The sequence below is a fragment of the Juglans regia genome, chromosome 11 (genome assembly GCF_001411555.2).
Source record: "Juglans regia cultivar Chandler chromosome 11, Walnut 2.0, whole genome shotgun sequence".
Lineage (NCBI taxonomy): Eukaryota > Viridiplantae > Streptophyta > Magnoliopsida > Fagales > Juglandaceae > Juglans > Juglans regia.
Genome location: NC_049911.1, coordinates 27,104,409 through 27,124,487, shown reverse-complemented (window position 1 = coordinate 27,124,487; position 20,079 = coordinate 27,104,409). Strand labels below are relative to the sequence as shown.

Below are 20,079 nucleotides of genomic sequence, written 5' to 3'. Positions count from 1 at the left end.
TGTAACCGGTCCGATCCGGTCCAGTTTTGGACAAAATTTAGGACCAAATCGGTATTTACCGGTTTTGTATTTTCCAAAACCGATTATGCACCGGTTACTCTCCTAAATCTGTATTTTCGGTTTTACAGGTTTTCAGTCCGGTCCGATCTGGTTTTTCGATTTTTTAAAATGTAAGTTTGTCATTAAAAAATAAAAATCTATTAATAAAAAAATTGCTTCAAAAATTTGTTCTAAAAATCTGTTCCTATTACAAAATCTGCACTACTAAAAAAATCTGTTTTAGTAACAAAATTAGTATTAGTTATAAATTTGTACATTAGTAGACTATATATAATATAATTTAATATATATATATTTTATGTTTAAAGCATATGATCAATTAAATTTTCATCTTCAAGATTAAGCTTTTATTTTATAAATTATAATAACATTATCTTATATATAATTATATTAATAACATATGATCAAACAAATTACAAATGTTCATATTTAAGATTAACATTTTATGTTATAAATTATAAAATGAAATTATTTCATATATGATATATAATTATATATAAAAAGTTTACATATAATTATATATTATATATAAAACTTATATATAAAATATTAATTTTTATATTTTTCCCCCCAACCGGTCTGGTCCTGGAAATCGTAGAACCAGAACCTGACCGGTTCAAGCCGGTTTGCATAATTTAAAAACTAGTTCCGGACCGGACTAGTTCAAAACGGGTCCCCGGACCGATTTTTCGATTTAAATTTACACCCCTAGTTCCTTCATCATCTACAAATCCTCACTTGCCTGCTTCACTACCACGTTTGGATGCTTGAACTCATTTTGGAATACCATTATATTCCTTCTGTACCATATTCTCTTTGAAATCACTGCAATCTCTTCTATGATCTTAATATCTAAATTGTTGCACATGTATTCAATCAAATACAGGAAAAGCCTCTCTGAGTGAGGACTTTTTTGTAGCTTCGTAGAACACTTACCCTAAATGTTTACAACTCCATAAGGCATGAGTAACTGATTCCACCCTCTCGAGACATATAGAGCAGTATGGCTTCTCCACAACTTCCCTCTTATACAAATTCAACATAGTAGGCAAGCTCTCTTTATATGCTCTCCACAAAAATATTTTTTCTGCAAGAGAAATCTTTATCTTCTAAATAGTTGACCAGATTTTACTTTTCTCCTGTACTATTAGACGGTTGCCCCTTTAATTGATCCACTAATTCAGTGTGCAAATGGTAAGTACTTCTAACTGTAAACTTTGCCATCTGCAAAACCTTTCCAAACCAGTCTCTCAGGCCTATAACAACTACTTGCAAGCATCCTTTTATGACATTAGCTTCCTCTTGCACGAAAATATCATTAATAAGAGAAGTTATCCGTGCTTGGTATGGGGTCAACAAGGTGAATCACCTTAGCATTAGCTTTTAATACTACAATAATTATTTTTATGGATATTATAAGTCTAGCATCAGCTTCTAAACTTGCCACTTTAACTTGCTAAAAAGGGCCTCGATACTTTAATTATTTTTTATAAATAAGCCCCACAATAATTAATATATTACAGTCCAAACTTATAAATAAGATGTTCCGTTGATTGAGCCATTCTAACATTTATAATTCTCCCACAAGCTAAGAAGTTACATGCTTATATAATTGTTTATTTGTAATACTTGAACTCAATAAAGCATACTTAGCACACTCCTTAAAAATCATCTTATTTTCACATGTGCATGAACATGTTTTGTGGAAAAAGAAAAATCAATATGCCATCACAACGTTACATCAATAAATGATAAAAGTATGATGATTAAAAAGATAATGAATAAAATTTTCAATTATCTACTAATTACTTTGATCATATTTTAGAAAATGATAGAAAATAGAAAAAGACAATGAATAATATTTTTCATATTGATACAAGATCAACATTTATCATGTTTGTTGTCACAAGTCATAATCCAAAAGTGACCAACATTTTTTTTTAAGAGTTAATAATCTCTCAATGGTTATTTTTATGTGCATTCAAAGTTAGAAATCAAGGGAGAAAAAAATGAATTTTCATGTCACGTGATATTTAACTTCAAATAAAAAGAAAATGTTTGAATTTTATCTTCAATTTCACCAACTAGGGTAACTTATTTTAAATAGATTTTCATTCCAACAATATATAAATGGGTACAGTTTTTTTATTTAAAAAAAATAGATGAATGGGTACAATTTTTTATTTAAAAAATATATAAATGGGTAAATAATTTCACCAATTAACACACACAAATAATTTATTTTAAAAAATATATCAATAGGTACAATTTTTTCGATAACCCTAGCATTTTCCATACTCGTATATTATTTGTATCCTATTTTATAAATACTTTATTTTTCATAACTTTTAAATTACATTTTAACTTTCTTTAAAAAAATAATTAAAGATTAATTGGCAATATAATAAAAAAATAAGGGTAGTGTACTGCTTAATTTTGACTGCTTATTAGTATAAATTTTATTTTTTATATTTTTTAATATACTTAAATATTTAAAAAAATAAAAAAAATATTTTAACATATTAATAGTCACTTTTTAATTAATAAGTAAAAAAAATTAAAGATCAAAATGAAGAAAATAAAACCACATAATAACATTCTTCAAATGACAAACAATAAATTCAGAACCATCCATGGTCAATGCAACGGTGGTAGCATCGTGACGTGGGGTTCTCATTCGTTACGCTGCCCTCTTATTCATTCGACCTAAAAGAAGGGGGGTTTGAGGGTTTTCAGAAATTTTCTATCTGGATCCATCGTGGACTCGATTCTTCCGAGCTTACTTTCGCGGTATTTCTATTTCTACTTCTGTTCAAGATTCAGTTTTCAAATATCGTTTATCCATCATTGGTGTTTGTTCACTTCGTTATATTTGATTCACTTCTCTTATAAACTCAACCGCTCGTGATTGCAATTTCTCAAGATTTACAGAAGTTATCAGTGTCTTGTGTAACCTTTTGCTTATTTGAGTTTTGATCTGTAAATTCAATTTGGAAGAAGCAATGGAAGAGGGGAAACATAAGTCTAGGAGAGAGGATTCGGAAAGGAGTCGAGATAGAGAAAGAGATAAGGCGAGGAACGGGGAGAAGAGACCTAGGGAGAAGAAGAACAGCGATAGTCGGAGATCCGAGAGAGAGAGTAGTGATTCTGATGACAAATATGATAGGGAGAGGGAGAAGCATAGAACGCGGACACGGGATGATGAGAGGGAAAGAGCCAGAGAAAAGAAGAGGGAAAGAGAGAGGGAGAAGGAGAAAGAGAAGAGGGAGAGGGCGAAGGAGAAAGAAAGAGAAAGGGAAAGGGAGCGAGAGAAGAGGGAACGTGAGAGAGAGGGGAGGGAGAGGGAGAGGGAGAAGGAGAAGGAGAAGGAGAAGGATAGAGAAAGAAGGGAGCGTGAAAGAGAGAAGGAGAAGGAAAGAGAGGAGAGGAGAATGCAAGATAGGGAGAAGCGACGGGCAGCTGATGGCGATGACGGCAATGATGATGATGAGGTTAGGGAGCATGATAGGAAGCGGCGTAGGAGAGATGACGATGATCACAGGGAGAGAGATCGTGAACGGAGCAGCAGTAGGCCTCGCAAGCACAGGGATGACAATGAAGAGAGCCCAAGGAGAAACAGTGGTGGTGATCACTCAGATGTGACGGAGAAAAAGCTGACTCGGGAAGAGGAGTTGGAGGATGAGCAGCGGAGATTAGATGACGAAATTGAGAAGCGGCGGAGGAGAGTACAGGAGTGGCAAGAGTTGAGGAGAGCGAAGGAAGAAGCTGAGAGAGAAAAAGGAGGGGAAGCAAATGCTGATGAACCTATGTCTAGCAAGACCTGGACTCTTGAAGGGGAATCTGATGATGAAGAAGTACCGGGAAAATTGGAGACGGACATGGACGTTGATGAAGATGCCAGACCTACAAACGAACAAGCTGAAGCATCAGTGTTGGTCGATTTGGGCAATGAAACGGATGCACCCACTTTGCAGAATGGGGGGGATGTTGATGCTGAGGATGATGAAATTGATCCATTGGATGCCTTCATGAATTCTATGGTGATGCCTGAAGTTGAGAAGCTAAAAAGTGATCTGGCTCCCTCAACTATTGATGATAAGAATGTGGACTTGAAGAACAAAGATAAGAAGCACGAAGGAAGCAACAGTCAACAGCCACGGAAAGGTCAAAAACATTCTATGGGGAGAATAATGCAGGGCGAGGATTCGGAGTCAGATTATGATGACCCTGAGAATGATGAGGATCGGTTAGATGAGGAAGATGATGATGAGTTCATGAAAAGGGTGAAGAAGACAAAAGTGGAGAAGCTTTCTTTAGTTGACCACTCCAAGATAGAATATCAACCGTTTCGGAAAAATTTTTACATTGAAGCAAAAGAGATCTCAAAGATGACTTTTGAAGAGGTTGCTGCCTTCCGGAAGCAATTGGAGTTGAAGTTACATGGTAAGGATGTGCCGAAGCCAGTCAAAACCTGGTACCAAACCGGGCTTACAAGTAAAATCTTGGAGACAATAAAGAAGCTTAACTATGAAAAGCCAATGACAATTCAAGCTCAGGCTCTGCCTATAATTATGAGTGGTCGAGACTGCATTGGCATTGCCAAAACTGGCTCAGGCAAAACTGTTGCGTTTGTGCTGCCAATGTTAAGGCATATAAAGGACCAGCCACCCGTTGAAGCTGGGGATGGACCTATTGGACTAATAATGGCACCTACAAGGGAGCTTGTACAGCAGATCCACAGTGACATAAAGAAGTTTGCAAAGGTACTTGGTATCAGGTGTGTGCCTGTGTATGGAGGTTCTGGTGTTGCCCAACAAATTAGTGATTTGAAGCGGGGCACTGAGATTGTTGTCTGTACTCCAGGCAGGATGATTGACATACTTTGCACCAGTGCCGGGAAAATTACAAATCTGCGTAGGGTCACTTATTTGGTCATGGATGAAGCTGATCGAATGTTTGACATGGGTTTTGAACCTCAAATTACTCGAATTGTGCAAAATATTCGTCCAGATCGGCAAACAGTACTCTTCTCTGCCACTTTCCCGCGCCAAGTTGAAGTTTTGGCACGTAAAGTGTTAAGTAAGCCTGTAGAGATACAAGTTGGTGGTAGAAGTGTTGTGAACAAGGACATAACACAGTTGGTTGAGGTGAGGCCAGAAAATGAAAGGTTCTTTAGACTGTTGGAAATACTTGGTGAATGGTATGAGAAAGGAAAAATTTTGATATTTGTCCACTCACAGGAGAAGTGTGATGCTTTGTTCAGGGATCTCCTCAGGCATGGTTATCCTTGCCTCTCATTACATGGGGCTAAGGATCAGACAGATCGTGAGTCGACCATTTTTGATTTTAAAAGCAACGTCTGCAATTTGCTGATTGCAACAAGTATTGCTGCCAGGGGGTTAGACGTGAAGGAGCTTGAATTGGTGATCAACTTTGACGTTACAAACCACTATGAAGACTATGTCCACCGTGTTGGTCGTACAGGCCGAGCTGGTCGGAAAGGCTGTGCCATTACATTTATCTCAGAGGACGATGCAAGATATGCACCAGATCTTGTAAAGGCATTGGATCTCTCTGAGCAAGCTGTTCCTGATGACCTGAAAGCTCTTGCTGATAGTTTTATGGCAAAAGTGAATCAGGGACTTGAGCAAGCCCATGGGACTGGTTATGGTGGAAGTGGTTTTAAATTTAATGAAGAGGAAGATGAAATGAGGAGAGCAGCAAAGAAAGCACAGGCCAAAGAATATGGTTTCGAGGAGGATAAGTCAGATTCCGAAGACGAAGATGAAGGTATAAGGAAGGCAGGTGGTGACATATCACAGCAGGCTGCCTTAGCTCAGATAATTGCTGCTGCCTCCAAAGTCAGTACACCCATGCCAATGCCAGGCTCAGCTGCTCAACTGCTTCCCAATGGTGGACTTCCTATTTCGCTGCCAGGCGTTGGTCTAACAATACCTGGAACAGCAGCAGTTGTGACTGGGACCGGCCTGCCTACTATTGCCAATGACACGGCTGGGGCAGCTCGAGCAGCAGCCATTGCAGCTGCTCTCAACTTGCAGCAAAATTTGGCGAAGATTCAAGCTGATGCAATGTCTGAACACTATGAGGCAGAGCTGGAGATAAATGATTTTCCCCAGAATGCTCGATGGAAGGTTACCCACAAGGAAACTTTGGGGCCAATTTCAGACTGGACTGGAGCTGCTATTACCACCAGGGGGCAGTATTTCCCAACAGGTAAGGTGCCAGGACCTGGAGAACGCAAGCTTTACTTGTTCATTGAGGGCCCTACCGAACAGTCTGTAAAGAGAGCTAAATCAGAATTAAAGCGCGTTTTGGAGGACATCACAAACCAGGCATTACAACTGCCTGGTGGAGCCCAACCAGGGAGATACCAAGTTTTATAAGTGTAAGAATTTGATTCCATTTCATATAGCCATCATAGGCATATCTTCTTTTTTTTATAGGTCTTGTAGGCATATCTTTACCAGCTTCTCTAGGGTTTTGGATGAGTTCTTACGTCTAGTTATTATTTTTTCACCAGTTAATATGTTGAATGAGTTTTTCTGAACAAATTAGTTTGGAGTTGGCTTTTATTACACTGTCGAACAGTTTGGAAGCAGCACAAGATACTTACGTGTACCTTTGTTGAAGTATGTGGATCAAGCTTAGGATACAATTAGGAAACATTTTTATTTTGTTCATGATAATGCAAGCTTTTTTGTTTATAGAAACATCTCTCTCCCCAAAAAATGTTCATCTTGAGATCTTCCCATTAATCATCTATGAGAGAGACGGAGAGTAGGTGCTATATGACTTGGGAATGTGCCCAAGTCATCAAGCACTTGAGAGTTACCTGTAGTGACAGGATTAACACAGAACGAAATCTGCTATTGTGCTTTTCTTCCCTCTTTTTAGCTCCAAGTAGAACTTGTGGATTTTGAGTCAAAAGCATATAATTTTCTCCCCACTTTCCCTCCCTCCCTCCTCCTCCCTCACCATGGTCACATCTTGTAGTGATTTGCTGCAAAATATTATGAATTTGTTTTTTGATTTCCAAATTTTTTTTCAACCCTTTTAATTTTTTATTTTCTCATGGCGCGAGGGATGTTTTAAGCCTATGCTCGCATGTCCAAATATTGTCTCTGCTCCTTGCCTTTGCTATCATGGCTGTGAAAGCAATGGAGGTTATGGTGCGGCCCTTGTTTCTCGTGTTCCTGCTGGTAGTATAGAATTATGTGGATTAATATATGTTTTCTATCATTTATATTTATTCTCTGAGAATGAGTTATGGGATCTCTGATATTATGCTATGTATTTAGTTATATTCTTGTGTGTTTTCAGGTTCACAGTTGGGATCCAGGAGCCAACTGTTGCCGTATTTGCAAACTTTGTTATGATTACATATCAACAAGAGTATTAAACTTAATCAGGACTCCTTCTAGTAAGAGGATCTTCACTTGTTGGTTTTTTTGGGGTTCCATATTATAAGCGATCTTAAGATTCAACTGGCTTGGCGCTGACCTAATTAGATGGATGTCTATATCATACATACTTATGACAATTTGGTTTGATATCTTTACAGTAATCATCACCTCATGCCCAGAGTGTGTTTAATGTATTCGCGAACTTCCGGGATATAACAAATGACTCCTATTGTAGAGGATGCATTTTTGGTTTGGTTCTTTTTTCCTTCCTGGATATTCTTAGATGATTGATATATAATGGGCATTCTTCTAGTTAAGATCGATATCGGTGTAATAGCGGTAATAGTTTCTGTTTCTATCTGTGGTAGTACTGTAAATTAAAGTTTTGCTAATGCTTTGTTTCTCTATTTCAGCCGGAGCCATCAACAAGATGATTCCTAATTAATGGCTATATTAATTTTTGTGCATTGAAGTCTTGATTTAAGCACACTTGAAATTGGTTCGGCCACAGGTACCAAGCCTTATTTTCCAGGACTGTCAATCTGGATCTGGAAAACTACCCTCTGTCCATATCAGAAGCTATGCAAAGGAGATCGATCCGGAAGAAGTAGAGGCGGTGTATGACTATGGATGGCTTATTGACACTATATATGTCATGCTTTTTGCATAGGATCTTCAGTAGGCAGGTTATAAATAGTATTCGGAAGTGGATAAGGAATTCCTTCGCTTCACTTCACTTGGTGCTGGACTTCAATAATTTATAGACCAATCAGCACAGCTTGTATCAGGAGGCTGAACAATGATTAGGATTTGACTTTGTTTCATGCAAAGTGAATTAAAAATAAAAAAGATTTTTTGAATTTGTTTGAAACAAATCAACTATGCGGAGACTTGCGTTTTTGACTGCTTGCAGGATCCGTCTTCTGTACAAATAATCTTATATTATCAAACGTTATTATAGAAAAATTTTACTCATTATTTTCATATTATCTATCACTTATAACTTTTTTTTTTCTTATTAAATATGCGGTGTATAAATAAAAAGTAGAATAAATTAATTAGTTTAAAAAGAATAAAATAAAAAAATATTAAAAATAAAAATAAATATGATATGTAGTGTTTGAAAATGATGAATAATAAAATTATATATATATATTAATGCAATAATACGTAATAGTCTTTTCCTCCTTGAAATGAAGACAAGGACAGCCTGAGCCCACGCCGTTACACGTCTCTCTTGCAAAAAACAATTTGTCTTCTTCTTTCTCCCTCGGTCTTTTTTATAATGTTTTGTATCATGTAATCACCATTAATTACTTTGGAGGCTGCATGACAGCGACGTCACGTTCTTTGAAGATGCTTTTAACTGTTAATAATGAAAGCGCACCGCTTTTAAAGTTGTAGCAGTGCGAATTAGCTGTGAACCGCTGCAATTGATCATGAGGATTTTTTTTTTTTTTTTTTTTAATGTAAGGAAATTTTCTCCACTAGTAAGTTTATTAAGCGTTCGATCGAAAGTAATAGATTTCACCTTGATATCCAACTTTAAGATTTAAATTTATCTATGAAGCAATTTACCTATAAGAAAAATTAAGTAATGATGTCGGATATGATAGACAGGTCTGTCGTCGCTCTGCCGTATTTCATTTATAAAAATTCGTATAAGATAAAACGGAAAAAATAAAAAACTTTTAATTTTGTGATAAGAGAATATTGATAAGCGGCCATACAAAATATGGTACCACTATTCAAAATATCACGCTACATTAATGATATCACTACTTAAATATCATGACAAATTAATAACATAATTGTAAAAGTATGCTGCATTTAAAAGGCTATAACAAAAAGAACAATAAAATAAAATAAAATTTCATGAGATAGATATAATTTGTTTTCCAAACTTTCGATATAAATAATAATTTTTAAATACAAAAAGTTCCTATTCTGAACTCTACTCTTTAAACTCTTTCATTATTTATAGAATTTTAAAATATTTTATTAACTTAAACATAAGATCGACAAGATCATCATTAAAATGATTATCTAGGATGTGCATGTATATGCTTCTGTCGTCAATCTGGACTGGCGGCTAATCTCTTGTCGTTTTGTTAAGAACTTATCTCGATCGTTTTTGATAAGTCTGAAAAAATAACGAGAAATGACACTTACGCAATATATTTTATAATATATATTATAAAATAATATTTTTTTTATAATATTATTATATAATACCAAGTTTCTTTCTAATTTTCTAATCTTATAAAATAAGTGATTTTATATAATATTATTATAAAAAATGACGTGTATTTGTGAAAATTTCAAATTAGGCTAGTACAAGCCGACAGCAAATCATTTTAGGATGTGCATACATGCTTATGTGGTCAATCCGGGCTGGCGGCTAATCTCTTGTCGTTTTGTAATTAAGAACTCATGTCAATCGTTAATTTTTTATGTCTGGAGAAATGAATTAGGCTGGTACAGGGCCCACAGCGTGCTTGCTGCTAGTTATATGTTGTTGGAATTAAATAGGTTATATATGGAATGGCACCAACATCATGACATTGAAGCTATTACTTTATTTAGACAGCGGCCTAGTTGTTACTGCTTTGCATTAAACGTACGATGAAATTAATTAAATGGTTATGGAGTTGCGCCATGGTGATCACTCACGTTGAAGCTTAACTACTACTATTTGTGCCATTTTATAAATGTACGTGGTATTATATATCATGTTAATGGCTTTTGATTCCATTTAAATTACTGAGAAATGGATAACGAGATCAGGTTCCTGCTGGCATGCTGGCTGCCCTACAAATTAGGAGGCAGTCCGAGCTGAGATCTTAATTGTAGGAGCTGATCTTGGTCCGCTGTTTCATTGTTGACATCATGTCCTTCGCTAATGGCCGCTACAAAATAGGTGGTTAGTTTGCAACGTCTTTCATGTTATCATTCGTCTTTTCTTTCTTTTATCTTTTGGGTAACAATCTCATGCCCTTAATATATATATATACATTGAAATTAATAAAACGCACGAGGTTCATTCATCTTAACCTTCTTTTCGGGTTTCCTTGTTGTTTTTGGATTCTACCACTTCATTTCTTCTGCTTGATTTATAAATACAAACGACGTTTTCATTTTTGTTTATGTCATCTCTAGGTGCTGATCTTTTTCAAAACCTAGCGAATTAAATACGTGCTGGCACTCTTGATGACAGTAAGACGTACGAGGGAATTAGATCAATAATATTGCGTTTTCTTCGCACTGTGGGATCGTTGCATGGGAGCTGACAACTAGCGTATCGTTTGGGGTGAGGAAAAAGGAGGATCCTTTTAGAGCTCTCTCTCTCTCTCTCTCTCATCTCTGAATGTTTGTTTCGTGTTAGCTAGCTGCAGGTAGGTTCAGTACAATCAGTCCTTGAAGACGTTTCACGTTCTCTCTTTTTTGTTTTGTTATAGGGAATCTCTGTTACTTTTTTCTTGTTCGCGAAAAACCATAAGTTTTTTATGGAGGACGTGGCGTGCCAGCTTTTGGTTTGTTTTGTCAAATATTTAATTTACCGAATCTGAACATGGGTTCTGGAACAATGATGAATATACAACTATTTAATTGTCAATGTCTGCAAACTTTTAGACCCTCGTGTTTTGTGTGGAAATTCTTTGACAACGCTTGAATGAATACTCCTTTACAGCTATTACAAAATAAGTATTCCTGTGATGCGTGAACCAGATATGGATCGAGCTGTTGGATAAAATTCGCCGACATAGAAAAATTTTATGTTGATCAGAAGTTTTTGAAATAGTCCATATAGGGTGATTCCTTCTGATTCACTCGAACCTCAAATGTTTGTTATGGCATCTCAATGGATCTTGTCTGTATTCTTTTGAACGTGCTCATGTAAGAACTGGCTTTTTGGTATTTGTACATGCGAAATGACCTTTTATTTTCGTTTATTTCTGTTCTGTTGTAACGTTGTTCTTTGAAAGTGACAATCCCAAGTACTTAATTATGCTATTAAACGAAATTCAGTTGTGTTTCTGACAGGATTTCAAATAATATGAGCTATCGTTCTCAAGGAATTTTTCATAATATTGCGTTTTGTATGGCTTGAAGGTCATTTTCAAAGTTGTGAAGGAATCTCAAAATGGCGCTTTTGGAGCTCTTCATCACCGCATCAGTTCCAGTCTTGAAAGTGCTCTTGATTACTGCACTTGGGTCTTATCTTGCACTGGATAGTGTCGATATATTGGGGGAAGATGCTAGGAAGCATTTGAATACTGTGAGTTATTCATTATTTTTATGTCGTTTCACAAGCATTAGTAGAGTATATCCAATGCACTGTTGCCAGTCTCTTAATAGAGTATTCTTTGTTTGTTTACAGGTTGTATTTTATGTATTTAATCCAGCCCTTGTGTCCACCAAACTTGCTCAAACGATAACAAGCGAGAGCATGGTCAAGTTGTGAGTTATATATAATTTGCTCACTGCACCACTACTTCATTCAACCTTATATGCTGAAGTTCATTGGCAAAAATTCAATTGATTTTTAGTATTTGAAATGAATTTGATTGAATGTTCAGGTGGTTTATGCCAATCAATATCCTCTTCACATTTATAATTGGCTCAGTTCTTGGATGGATAGTTGTCCTAGTTACAGGAGCTCCTTCACACCTGAGAGGCCTCATTGTGGGTTGCTGCGCTGCAGGTAACATATTTATATATAGATCCTTCTTTTACTTGTGTTAAAAACCTACCTTCAAATCTTTTTGAATTGTAACCGGGCAGTGTTCATAAAGTAAAGCGTCCTATGTGGGCCCAAATAAAAAGAAAACGAAGCTTCAGTTTGTTCCATTAATAAGTTGGTCATGCCCTCTCTCATAGATCATTCATGACAAGGAACATGACTAGTGTTTCTTAGAAATTGATGATGGAAAAGAAATGTACTTCTTAAGGAAGTTTTGATTTTTATTTTCAAAAGAATAATCTTATTAAGAGGAAGTTTAAACTTCACTTGGAGTTGGAGTGAACCTTTGGAAGCTATTTGTCACAACAAAAGCTGGATGTCTTACTCCTACTGATCCACATTGCTTACTCATTCTTCCTATAGAAGTTTAGCTGGTCTTCTCTCTTTTAATTTGTTTTTAAGCAAAAAAGAGGAAGTTGAGGAGGCCGGAGGTTGGTATTTTCTACCTGTAACACGCTTACCCACAGGGAAGCCCCATAGAGTGTCTTAAATGAGCCTATTAAGAGCCCACAAAAGTAGGATGAATTCGGAGAATTGCAGGCGCTCCAGGACAATTGAGTGTCAGAGGGGACTCCAGCCTTGGCTGTCAAAAGGCGGATTATCCTTGAAGGCTTATCAACTTCACTTCCCATTGGCTCATTCCATGCACCAATGATGGATAGGTTTGATCATGCATATCAGAGCCCTAGGGGGTTGTAAAGGGCCTAAAGGCTGATTACCTTGACAAGAAGCAGAAAACAGGATACTATCTTCTCAACGCGGTTTCCAATAAATCACTTGTTAATTTTCTTTGGTGCATAACTTAGCTGAATCAGTTTCGTCCAAAAACATTCTGTATAATTTCATTTTCAAAGCATGTTCCCTTTATCTGAATAAATATGTACTGCTGGGTAAAATCATTGACAAACAACTTTTTACCCTCTATGCGAACAGGAAATTTGGGGAACATTCTTCTCATTATCATCCCATCAGTTTGTAAAGAAAAAGGAGGGCCATTTGGAGATCCTGATGTCTGTCAAACATATGGAATGGCTTATGTTTCACTTTCAATGGCGGTATGCCCCTTTTCTTTTATTTCGTTTCTTTTTCAAGACTGATTTCCTTTTATAATGTCTTGGAATTCAAGGATTAAAGATATCTGATGTTCTTAAGCAGCTCAGTATATAATCCCATCTGGTTGTTGGTACTTTTACAATAAAACCACCAAATTAAGTTCAATATACATATGCCAATTCTTGGATGATTTGTAATCAAGAAATTGTCTCAGTAAGGATACTGACCTGATATATTGAGAAACTCTTTCGTACTTATGTGTTTGGGCTGCGGTTGGTATCTCATGAGAGACTGACTTTTGCTTTGCAGACCTGAAATTCAATGTAAATGTATGCATTTTATCCTTTGCTTTGAACTTAGCTTGCATTAATGTATGTGCAATGTGAAAGTAATTTGTTGCAGTACATCTTACCTGTTTGACTAGGATAGATCACTATTCCGCTTTTGTAATTGCTTACTGTTTGTGACACTTCAGATAGGAGCCATTTATCTGTGGTCTTACGTGTATAATATTGTGCGGATCTCTTCAAGGAGTAGCACCAGAGAATCAGAAGTGAATGAATTCTCTATCAGCAAGCCTGCCAGAGAATCCTCCACACCAGACCTTGGGGTCATAGAGCCACTACTTTCATCCTCCAAGGAATTCTTGATACCTGAGAACAATAAAGATCAATATGCACTGCCCTGCACTAGATCAGACGTAGCGAGATCTGAGGTTGTATCCAGCATCAACTTATGATGAACTTAATGCTTTATCTTTATATTTCTTCTTATTATCTTCTGGTGGGGCACCCTATTAATACTTTGCTATTGTTTCATTCTCATTGTTACCCTGACCATAAAACTGACCCACTCCATAAATTCGGGGAATTCTTGTAACAGGCCTTCATTTTTCCACTATATTTTCACAATTTAAAATTTGATTTGCAGTCATTTTTCTCTCACCAAAATAATTGTAAATACAGATTCATCTGGTATCATGCTAAATGTCCATGACAGGACTATTTCTTCTTCGAGTTGACTTGTAGTAACTGGAGAGCTTTACTTCTAATTAGTTACATTATGTGATAACATATCTATTCTGGGATATTAGATCATCTGACACAGTCTTGGAGCCATGGTGGCTGCCTGTGATAGATAAAAGGAATAAAATAAAATCTACCTTTGAAGAGAAGTGTCGCCTTAGAATGACTTTCTTTTACAATTTTTGTCCCCAAGTAATTTAGATTTTTATTTTGTTTATATGATTCTTTACTGTAGATCTAGAGATTCTTAGCACGGCCATATGATTTATTATTGTACTCACATCTCTTCACCGAAAGCAATATTCTGAGGTTTTATTATCTGTTGAATTCCATCACAGGTTGCAGTTTCAGATAAAGTAAAGCAACATATATCGATGCTGTTGAGAAAGATTAATCTAAAGACGATATTTGCCCCTTCAACTATTGGAGCGGTATGACCCTTTAGCATATTGTTTTCATCTAATCCCTTTTCATGTGCTTCTGCATTGTGTCATTAAGTAGATCTAGTCCTCCTTGGTGGATGTTCTTTGCATTTTGCACAAGAATGCGTTGTAAAACTAGATGAAGGAGATAGACTTTTGTTTTCAGCTTCTTTATGGCGGAGACTAGGTTATGGGAGTTTCAAATTAGCTCTAGTTGACTACTACTGATTAGATTCTAACCTAATATGTGAAAGCATGTTCATCATGATGTGTGGAGCCAATGTGCCTCCAAATTGAGCATGTCCATGTGGGCCATGACTTCTTTCTGACTTATCTTTGCTTGTGTGCGTGCTTATACGGACACATTGACTAACATCATGCTCTTTTCTTCTATAGATTGCTGGGTTTACAATTGGACTCATTCCTGATATCCGAAAGTTAATGATTGGTGAAGGTGCTCCTCTTCGAGTAATCCAAGACTCTGCTTCCTTGTTGGGGTATAAAACTTATGCACTAAATCTGTTCAGCTGTGGATGATTTGGTCATAATTTTGTTGCAGGATGTAGGATACAAGATATCCCACCTCTGTTGGATGAAAGAACTCATCATATAGCACTTTATATCAGAATATGCACTTTCACTCCTCAATATATGATGTTGTGAGAGCTCATTTTGAAAGTGGGCGAATGAGCATTGTAAAATTACTCATTGCTGTGCAATGTAATTGCTACACCAATTCTACGGCCTATACAGACTATTACATTATACAATACATTAAACTTCTCTTTGTTGTAGGGTATTGAGGTATTCTCAAGTATTCTGTGAATAGTAGTGAAAAAGTAATGATATAATATTAAATAGTATAAATAGTAGTGAAAAGTAATAATAAAATAATGAATAGTAGTGAGATACCTCAAAATACCTCACTACCCAAACTATATGATTTGCTCATTTCTGTTTACTTCTCCATGCTGCTAAGTTTCCCAATACTCTTCACAACTGCAGAGATGGAGCCATCCCAGCTGTCACTCTAATAGTCGGTGGAAACCTTCTCAAAGGTAATAACTGATATAAAAGTCTTCTTTTAACATTTAAGCTGAACTTTCCATTGGACTTCCTCCACATTGGCAACAACAAAGTTTCAACTGATAATGTCTTCCAGGTTTGAAAGGGCCAGGAATTCAGAAATCACTCATCATTGGCATCGTAGTAGTTCGTTATATTGCTCTGCCTCTGACAGGGATTTTCATCATTAAAGGTGCACATCAAATTGGTTTGGTGCACTTCGATCCATTGTACCAGTTTATTCTTTTGATCCAATATGCAGTTCCCCCTGCTATGAATATAGGTAAATCTCTATACTCTATTAAGTAACTTTAACATTTTACCACAATGCTTGAAAATATCTTGAACCCAATCATTGTAAACCACTCTTTCGTGTACAAAAATCTTTCACAAATTACTTTTCACAAATTACTCTTTGATCCATTGTACCAGTTTATTTCTTTTGATCCAAAAATCATTGAACCCATTAACCTCTAATCAACCTTTTTGTTGCAAATTCTCGGACTTGCAATTATGTTTGGGTAGTGAGGTATTATTCTCAGATATTCTGTGAATAATAGTGAAAAAGTAATGAAAAAATAATGATAGAATATTAAATAGTAGTGAAAAATATGTGAAAAGTAATAATAAAATAATAAATAGTAGTGAAGTATATATTTTTAGGTATTCTCAGTAACATGATTGCCCTCAGAAAAGAGAAAAGAAAGAAAGAGAAGAAACTATAGTGATGGCCATGAGTGGGGAGGGCTGTGGTTCTCATAATGGGCCCCAATTTTTCAAAGTGTTTTAAATAGGGGGACAATTGTGCTATTATCTTATCCCTTATTCCCAAATCTGACCTGGAGGGCCATGGGTTGCTATGAATCATTAAGTATATTTTATTTGAGGCTAGATTTTTTTTTTTTTTTTTGAGGTTGTATTTTTTTGGCCCCCACTTTTAGAGCATCCGATGTGGAAGAGGCTTAATTGGATATATGTCTAAAATGTTATATTTCAATATATTGTTAAATTGTTGACATCCCTCTGTACTCTTTTTTCCCTTCTAAAATCAAATGTCAGGAACCATCACACAGCTGTTTGGAGCAGGAGAGAGTGAGTGCTCTGTAATCATGTTGTGGACTTACGCCTTGGCTTCAATTTCACTTACTTTCTGGTCAACCTTCTTCATGTGGCTCGTGGCTCCTTAGCCTCTGGCTAAAAAAATCCACACACACACACACACCAAGTAATAAGTTTTGGCAATTTTTTCTGATTTAGAAAAGAATGTAATCTCATATGAGGGAATGGTCGCAACTTAACTCTCGAAAGCTGATTTTATTAACCCTCCTTATAAATTCATTCAGTTTTGGATTCCTTCTGTACCTATCTGAATTGACATTCTAATTCATTTGAATTAACACAGGATAACTGCAATTTGAAATTATGGAGGCACCTACGCAACCATATATTGTCATTAAAATCTTAAAAGCAGGGTTCACAACAATCAAATCTAGAACAAATTCTTCATCCTAAAGCAAAATTTAACATGACTTGGAAGGTTTGCTTGAGGCAAGCAGATAAAATTTCCTACAGCAGGAAATTTCCCATCCGGATAGCTTTTCTGTTCAGAGAGAGTCCTTGTTCAGATCATCGAAGTAAGGATGTTCCATAGCTTTCTTCGCTGAAATACGCTTTGAGGGCTCATACTGCAACATTTGCTACAACACAAACATTTTGAAGTGTCAATCATCATATAAAATAAGAATTTGAAATGCCTTGTCTCTAAAGCAACCCATAGCCAATTGAAGTGGTGAGTAGGGGTCCAGCTTACAGAGAGCAGATCCAGCCCATCTTTATCCAAATTAGGAACAGCGGTTGACACAGGTTTTGGCCTCCATTGGGGGTACTCATGCCAATGCATTAGGCTGCTTACACCAGGCCACATTTCTTCATTTGGAGTACCTAATAACCTGCTCAAAAATCCAGAAAAGAAATTATAAGGGTCCGTGATAACAGAAACCAAATATATTGAACATGAATGCTGCGTCACTAAACTTGAATATGTGGAGGAGTTGCTGCAGTTCAGAATCTCCTTGGAAGAGTGCTTGCTTTGTGACGAGCTCAGCTACAATTCAGATGAAATACATTAAACCCTCGAAGCAAATATCTAATACGGTAATGAAAAAAAATTAAACAATGGTCAAACCAATGCCGTGGAGTAGGGAGAATATTTACCAAATATACAGCCAACAGACCACATATCTACAGCAGTTGAGTAATGGGTAGATCCTAAAAGGACTTCAGGAGCTCTATACCACAGAGTCAATATCTGAAATATAGCAATAACGGCGAGTCTTATACTGCTCGTACTGTTAAGACTTGTTATCAAGCTTGAAGAACATACATGAGAAAACATGATTTTACCTCATGAGTGTACTTCTTAATTGGCACGGTAAATGATCGAGCAAGTCCAAGATCTGCTATTTTAAGCACCAGTGTCTTTGGGTCCATCAAGAGATTGTGAGGTTTTAGATCCCTGAGCATAAAGACAGCGAAAAAGAAGACGATAAACAATTGATCATAAAAACATAATACTTCAAAATCTACACATACAAGAACGAGTTAATTGTGAGGAAAAAAATTTGGAACTTTACCTGTGTAAGATTCCGTGACCGTGGCAAAAAGCAACACCCTTGCAAAGTTGGAACATCAAACTCTGCCAAAAAGAATCACCAACACATTTGTAACTATCTTGTAGGGGTGGTGAGACGATCGAAAAGCTTATTCTTCGACATACTCTATACCTTAACGATTCTGGCAGGAATGTTCTCTCCTGTTTGACGGAAGCTCCGGATGAACTTTTTGAGATCAGTTTCCATGTACTCAAAGACCAAGTAGAGTACTGTCTTCCCTTCTTTATTCTGACCTTGTTTGACATCGATCAACCTGTTGGGAGTGTTGTTTAATGACAAACTTAAAACCTCTAGCAACAGAAAGAGACGGAAGGGATTTAACCCAGAAAAAAGTTCTCAGGATTAAAAAAAATCTTGAAATACGACTTCGTCGATGAATCAAAAGCATGAAAAAAGATCGACTCTGAAAACCCCTCGAGAAACCAGCTCAAGAATACTACTTGAAACCAAATGAAGAGCAGATCAAATCACAGCAAGAATGAAATTGTAACCCGGTGAATTAAATAGGAAAGCAAACCCTGTAGAAATAAAAATTTTAAAAACCCAAATCCCCATAGAAATGAACATCCGAATATCAATTAAACCCCATCTCAAGAAACAATGTTCAGAACGATAGAATAAAACCCAAGGTTTAAAAAGAAACTCCCAAGTCCTAGAATGAAACATCTATTAAGAAGTGATTGAAAGGGATCGAGTGGGATTCCAAGAAATGGAACGAAAAACAAGAAGAAGGATCCACAAGGAAGAGGGAGGGAGATGGAGTATACCTGACGACGTGGGGATCGCGGGAGAGCATGCGGAGGATGGAGACCTCGCGGAGAGTGGTAGGAGGGACGCCTTCCTCGTCCTCGTGGAGGCGAGTCTTCTTGAGGGCCACGATCTTCCCCGTCGCCTTCTCTTTCGCCTTGTACACCTTCCCGTACGTACCTTCTCCTACCTTCTCCAGCTTCTCGTAAGCATCCATTGCAGACACGATAGTCCTAACGCCTCCTGCTTTCTCCATTTTTCTTCCCTTTCTCTCTCGCGCACTCCCTCTTTTCAAATGGCTTGTTGTGTGCGAAGGTATGGGACCCAATATAAACGGTTGGGACTTGAGGAGGCGCGTGGGATCTCTTCTGGTCTTTTGATCCGTTGAGGCAACGGCTACAATTTTTGAAATTTAAATTTGTCCGCTCTCATATCCCTTCTATTGCTTTCCTTTTTAATAACATTTGAGGAGATGACATGCATCTTTATACATTTACACTGGTCCTAATCTATATATTCAATATCTTTTTTTCCCGGGCACCATACTATCCTATATTCCTAAGCCCCTGTTTGATTGGAAAATAATTTCATCTCATTTTAATATTCAAACATCATAAATACAAATACTTTTTAATTTTAAATTTTTAAATTTTTCATCTAATTATTACAACTTTATCAAACTTCCATATAAAACACAAAAAATAAAATAATTCAATTTTTTCAAATTTCAAATTTCAAAATAAAAATTATATTATAATAATATTTATAATTTATAATATTGTTATTCAATTTTTTTTCTCTTTTCTCAAAACCATATAAAATATTTTAATTCAAATCATAAATCATTTTACTACTATTCACAAATCT

The 20,079-nt window shown here is 36.4% G+C and overlaps 3 protein-coding genes across 9 annotated transcripts; 2 read left to right on the top strand and 1 right to left on the bottom strand.

Moving 5' to 3' along the window:
- Positions 1-2,702: 2,702 nt before the first annotated feature.
- LOC109007718 (DEAD-box ATP-dependent RNA helicase 42-like) lies at positions 2,703-8,313 on the top strand. Of its 4 annotated transcripts, none has more exons than XR_004802756.1 (2): positions 2,703-7,280; positions 7,402-7,876. XR_004802756.1 is itself a non-coding variant. In XM_018987509.2 (2 exons), the coding sequence occupies exon 1, from the start codon at positions 3,063-3,065 to the stop codon at positions 6,462-6,464; it is 3,402 nt and encodes a 1,133-aa protein (XP_018843054.2). In that variant the 5' UTR covers positions 2,703-3,062; the 3' UTR covers positions 6,465-6,466; positions 7,996-8,313. The 4 variants fall into 4 exon arrangements, 3 of the variants coding, with proteins under 3 accessions (XP_018843054.2, XP_018843052.2, XP_018843051.2); XM_018987509.2 differs by lacking the exon at positions 7,402-7,876 and adding an exon at positions 7,996-8,313 and having other exon boundaries at positions 2,703-6,466; XM_018987507.2 differs by lacking the exon at positions 7,402-7,876 and adding an exon at positions 7,898-8,313 and having other exon boundaries at positions 2,703-6,466.
- Positions 8,314-10,261: 1,948 nt separating this feature from the next.
- LOC109007719 (protein PIN-LIKES 3-like) lies at positions 10,262-17,214 on the top strand. Of its 4 annotated transcripts, none has more exons than XM_035682873.1 (12): positions 10,262-10,404; positions 10,644-10,794; positions 11,598-11,763; positions 11,866-11,945; positions 12,065-12,189; positions 13,162-13,283; positions 13,757-13,996; positions 14,645-14,737; positions 15,125-15,225; positions 15,734-15,786; positions 15,891-16,076; positions 16,853-17,208. In XM_035682873.1, exons 3-12 carry the CDS (start codon positions 11,629-11,631, stop codon positions 16,978-16,980), a joined length of 1,263 nt encoding a protein of 420 aa, XP_035538766.1. In that variant the 5' UTR covers positions 10,262-10,404; positions 10,644-10,794; positions 11,598-11,628; the 3' UTR covers positions 16,981-17,208. The 4 variants fall into 4 exon arrangements, with proteins under 4 accessions (XP_035538766.1, XP_018843055.2, XP_018843056.2 ...); XM_018987510.2 differs by having other exon boundaries at positions 10,262-10,407; XM_018987511.2 differs by lacking the exon at positions 10,262-10,404 and having other exon boundaries at positions 10,544-10,879; positions 16,853-17,151.
- Positions 17,157-19,571, bottom strand: LOC109007720 (cyclin-dependent kinase B2-1). The gene is made up of 8 exons (XM_018987517.2): positions 19,233-19,571; positions 18,577-18,718; positions 18,427-18,488; positions 18,197-18,308; positions 18,008-18,101; positions 17,828-17,897; positions 17,604-17,742; positions 17,157-17,490 (listed from the first exon to the last, which is right to left on the bottom strand). The coding sequence occupies exons 1-8, from the start codon at positions 19,466-19,468 to the stop codon at positions 17,398-17,400; spliced, it is 948 nt and encodes a 315-aa protein (XP_018843062.2). The 5' UTR covers positions 19,469-19,571; the 3' UTR covers positions 17,157-17,397.
- Between the last annotated feature and the right edge of the window lie 508 nt (positions 19,572-20,079).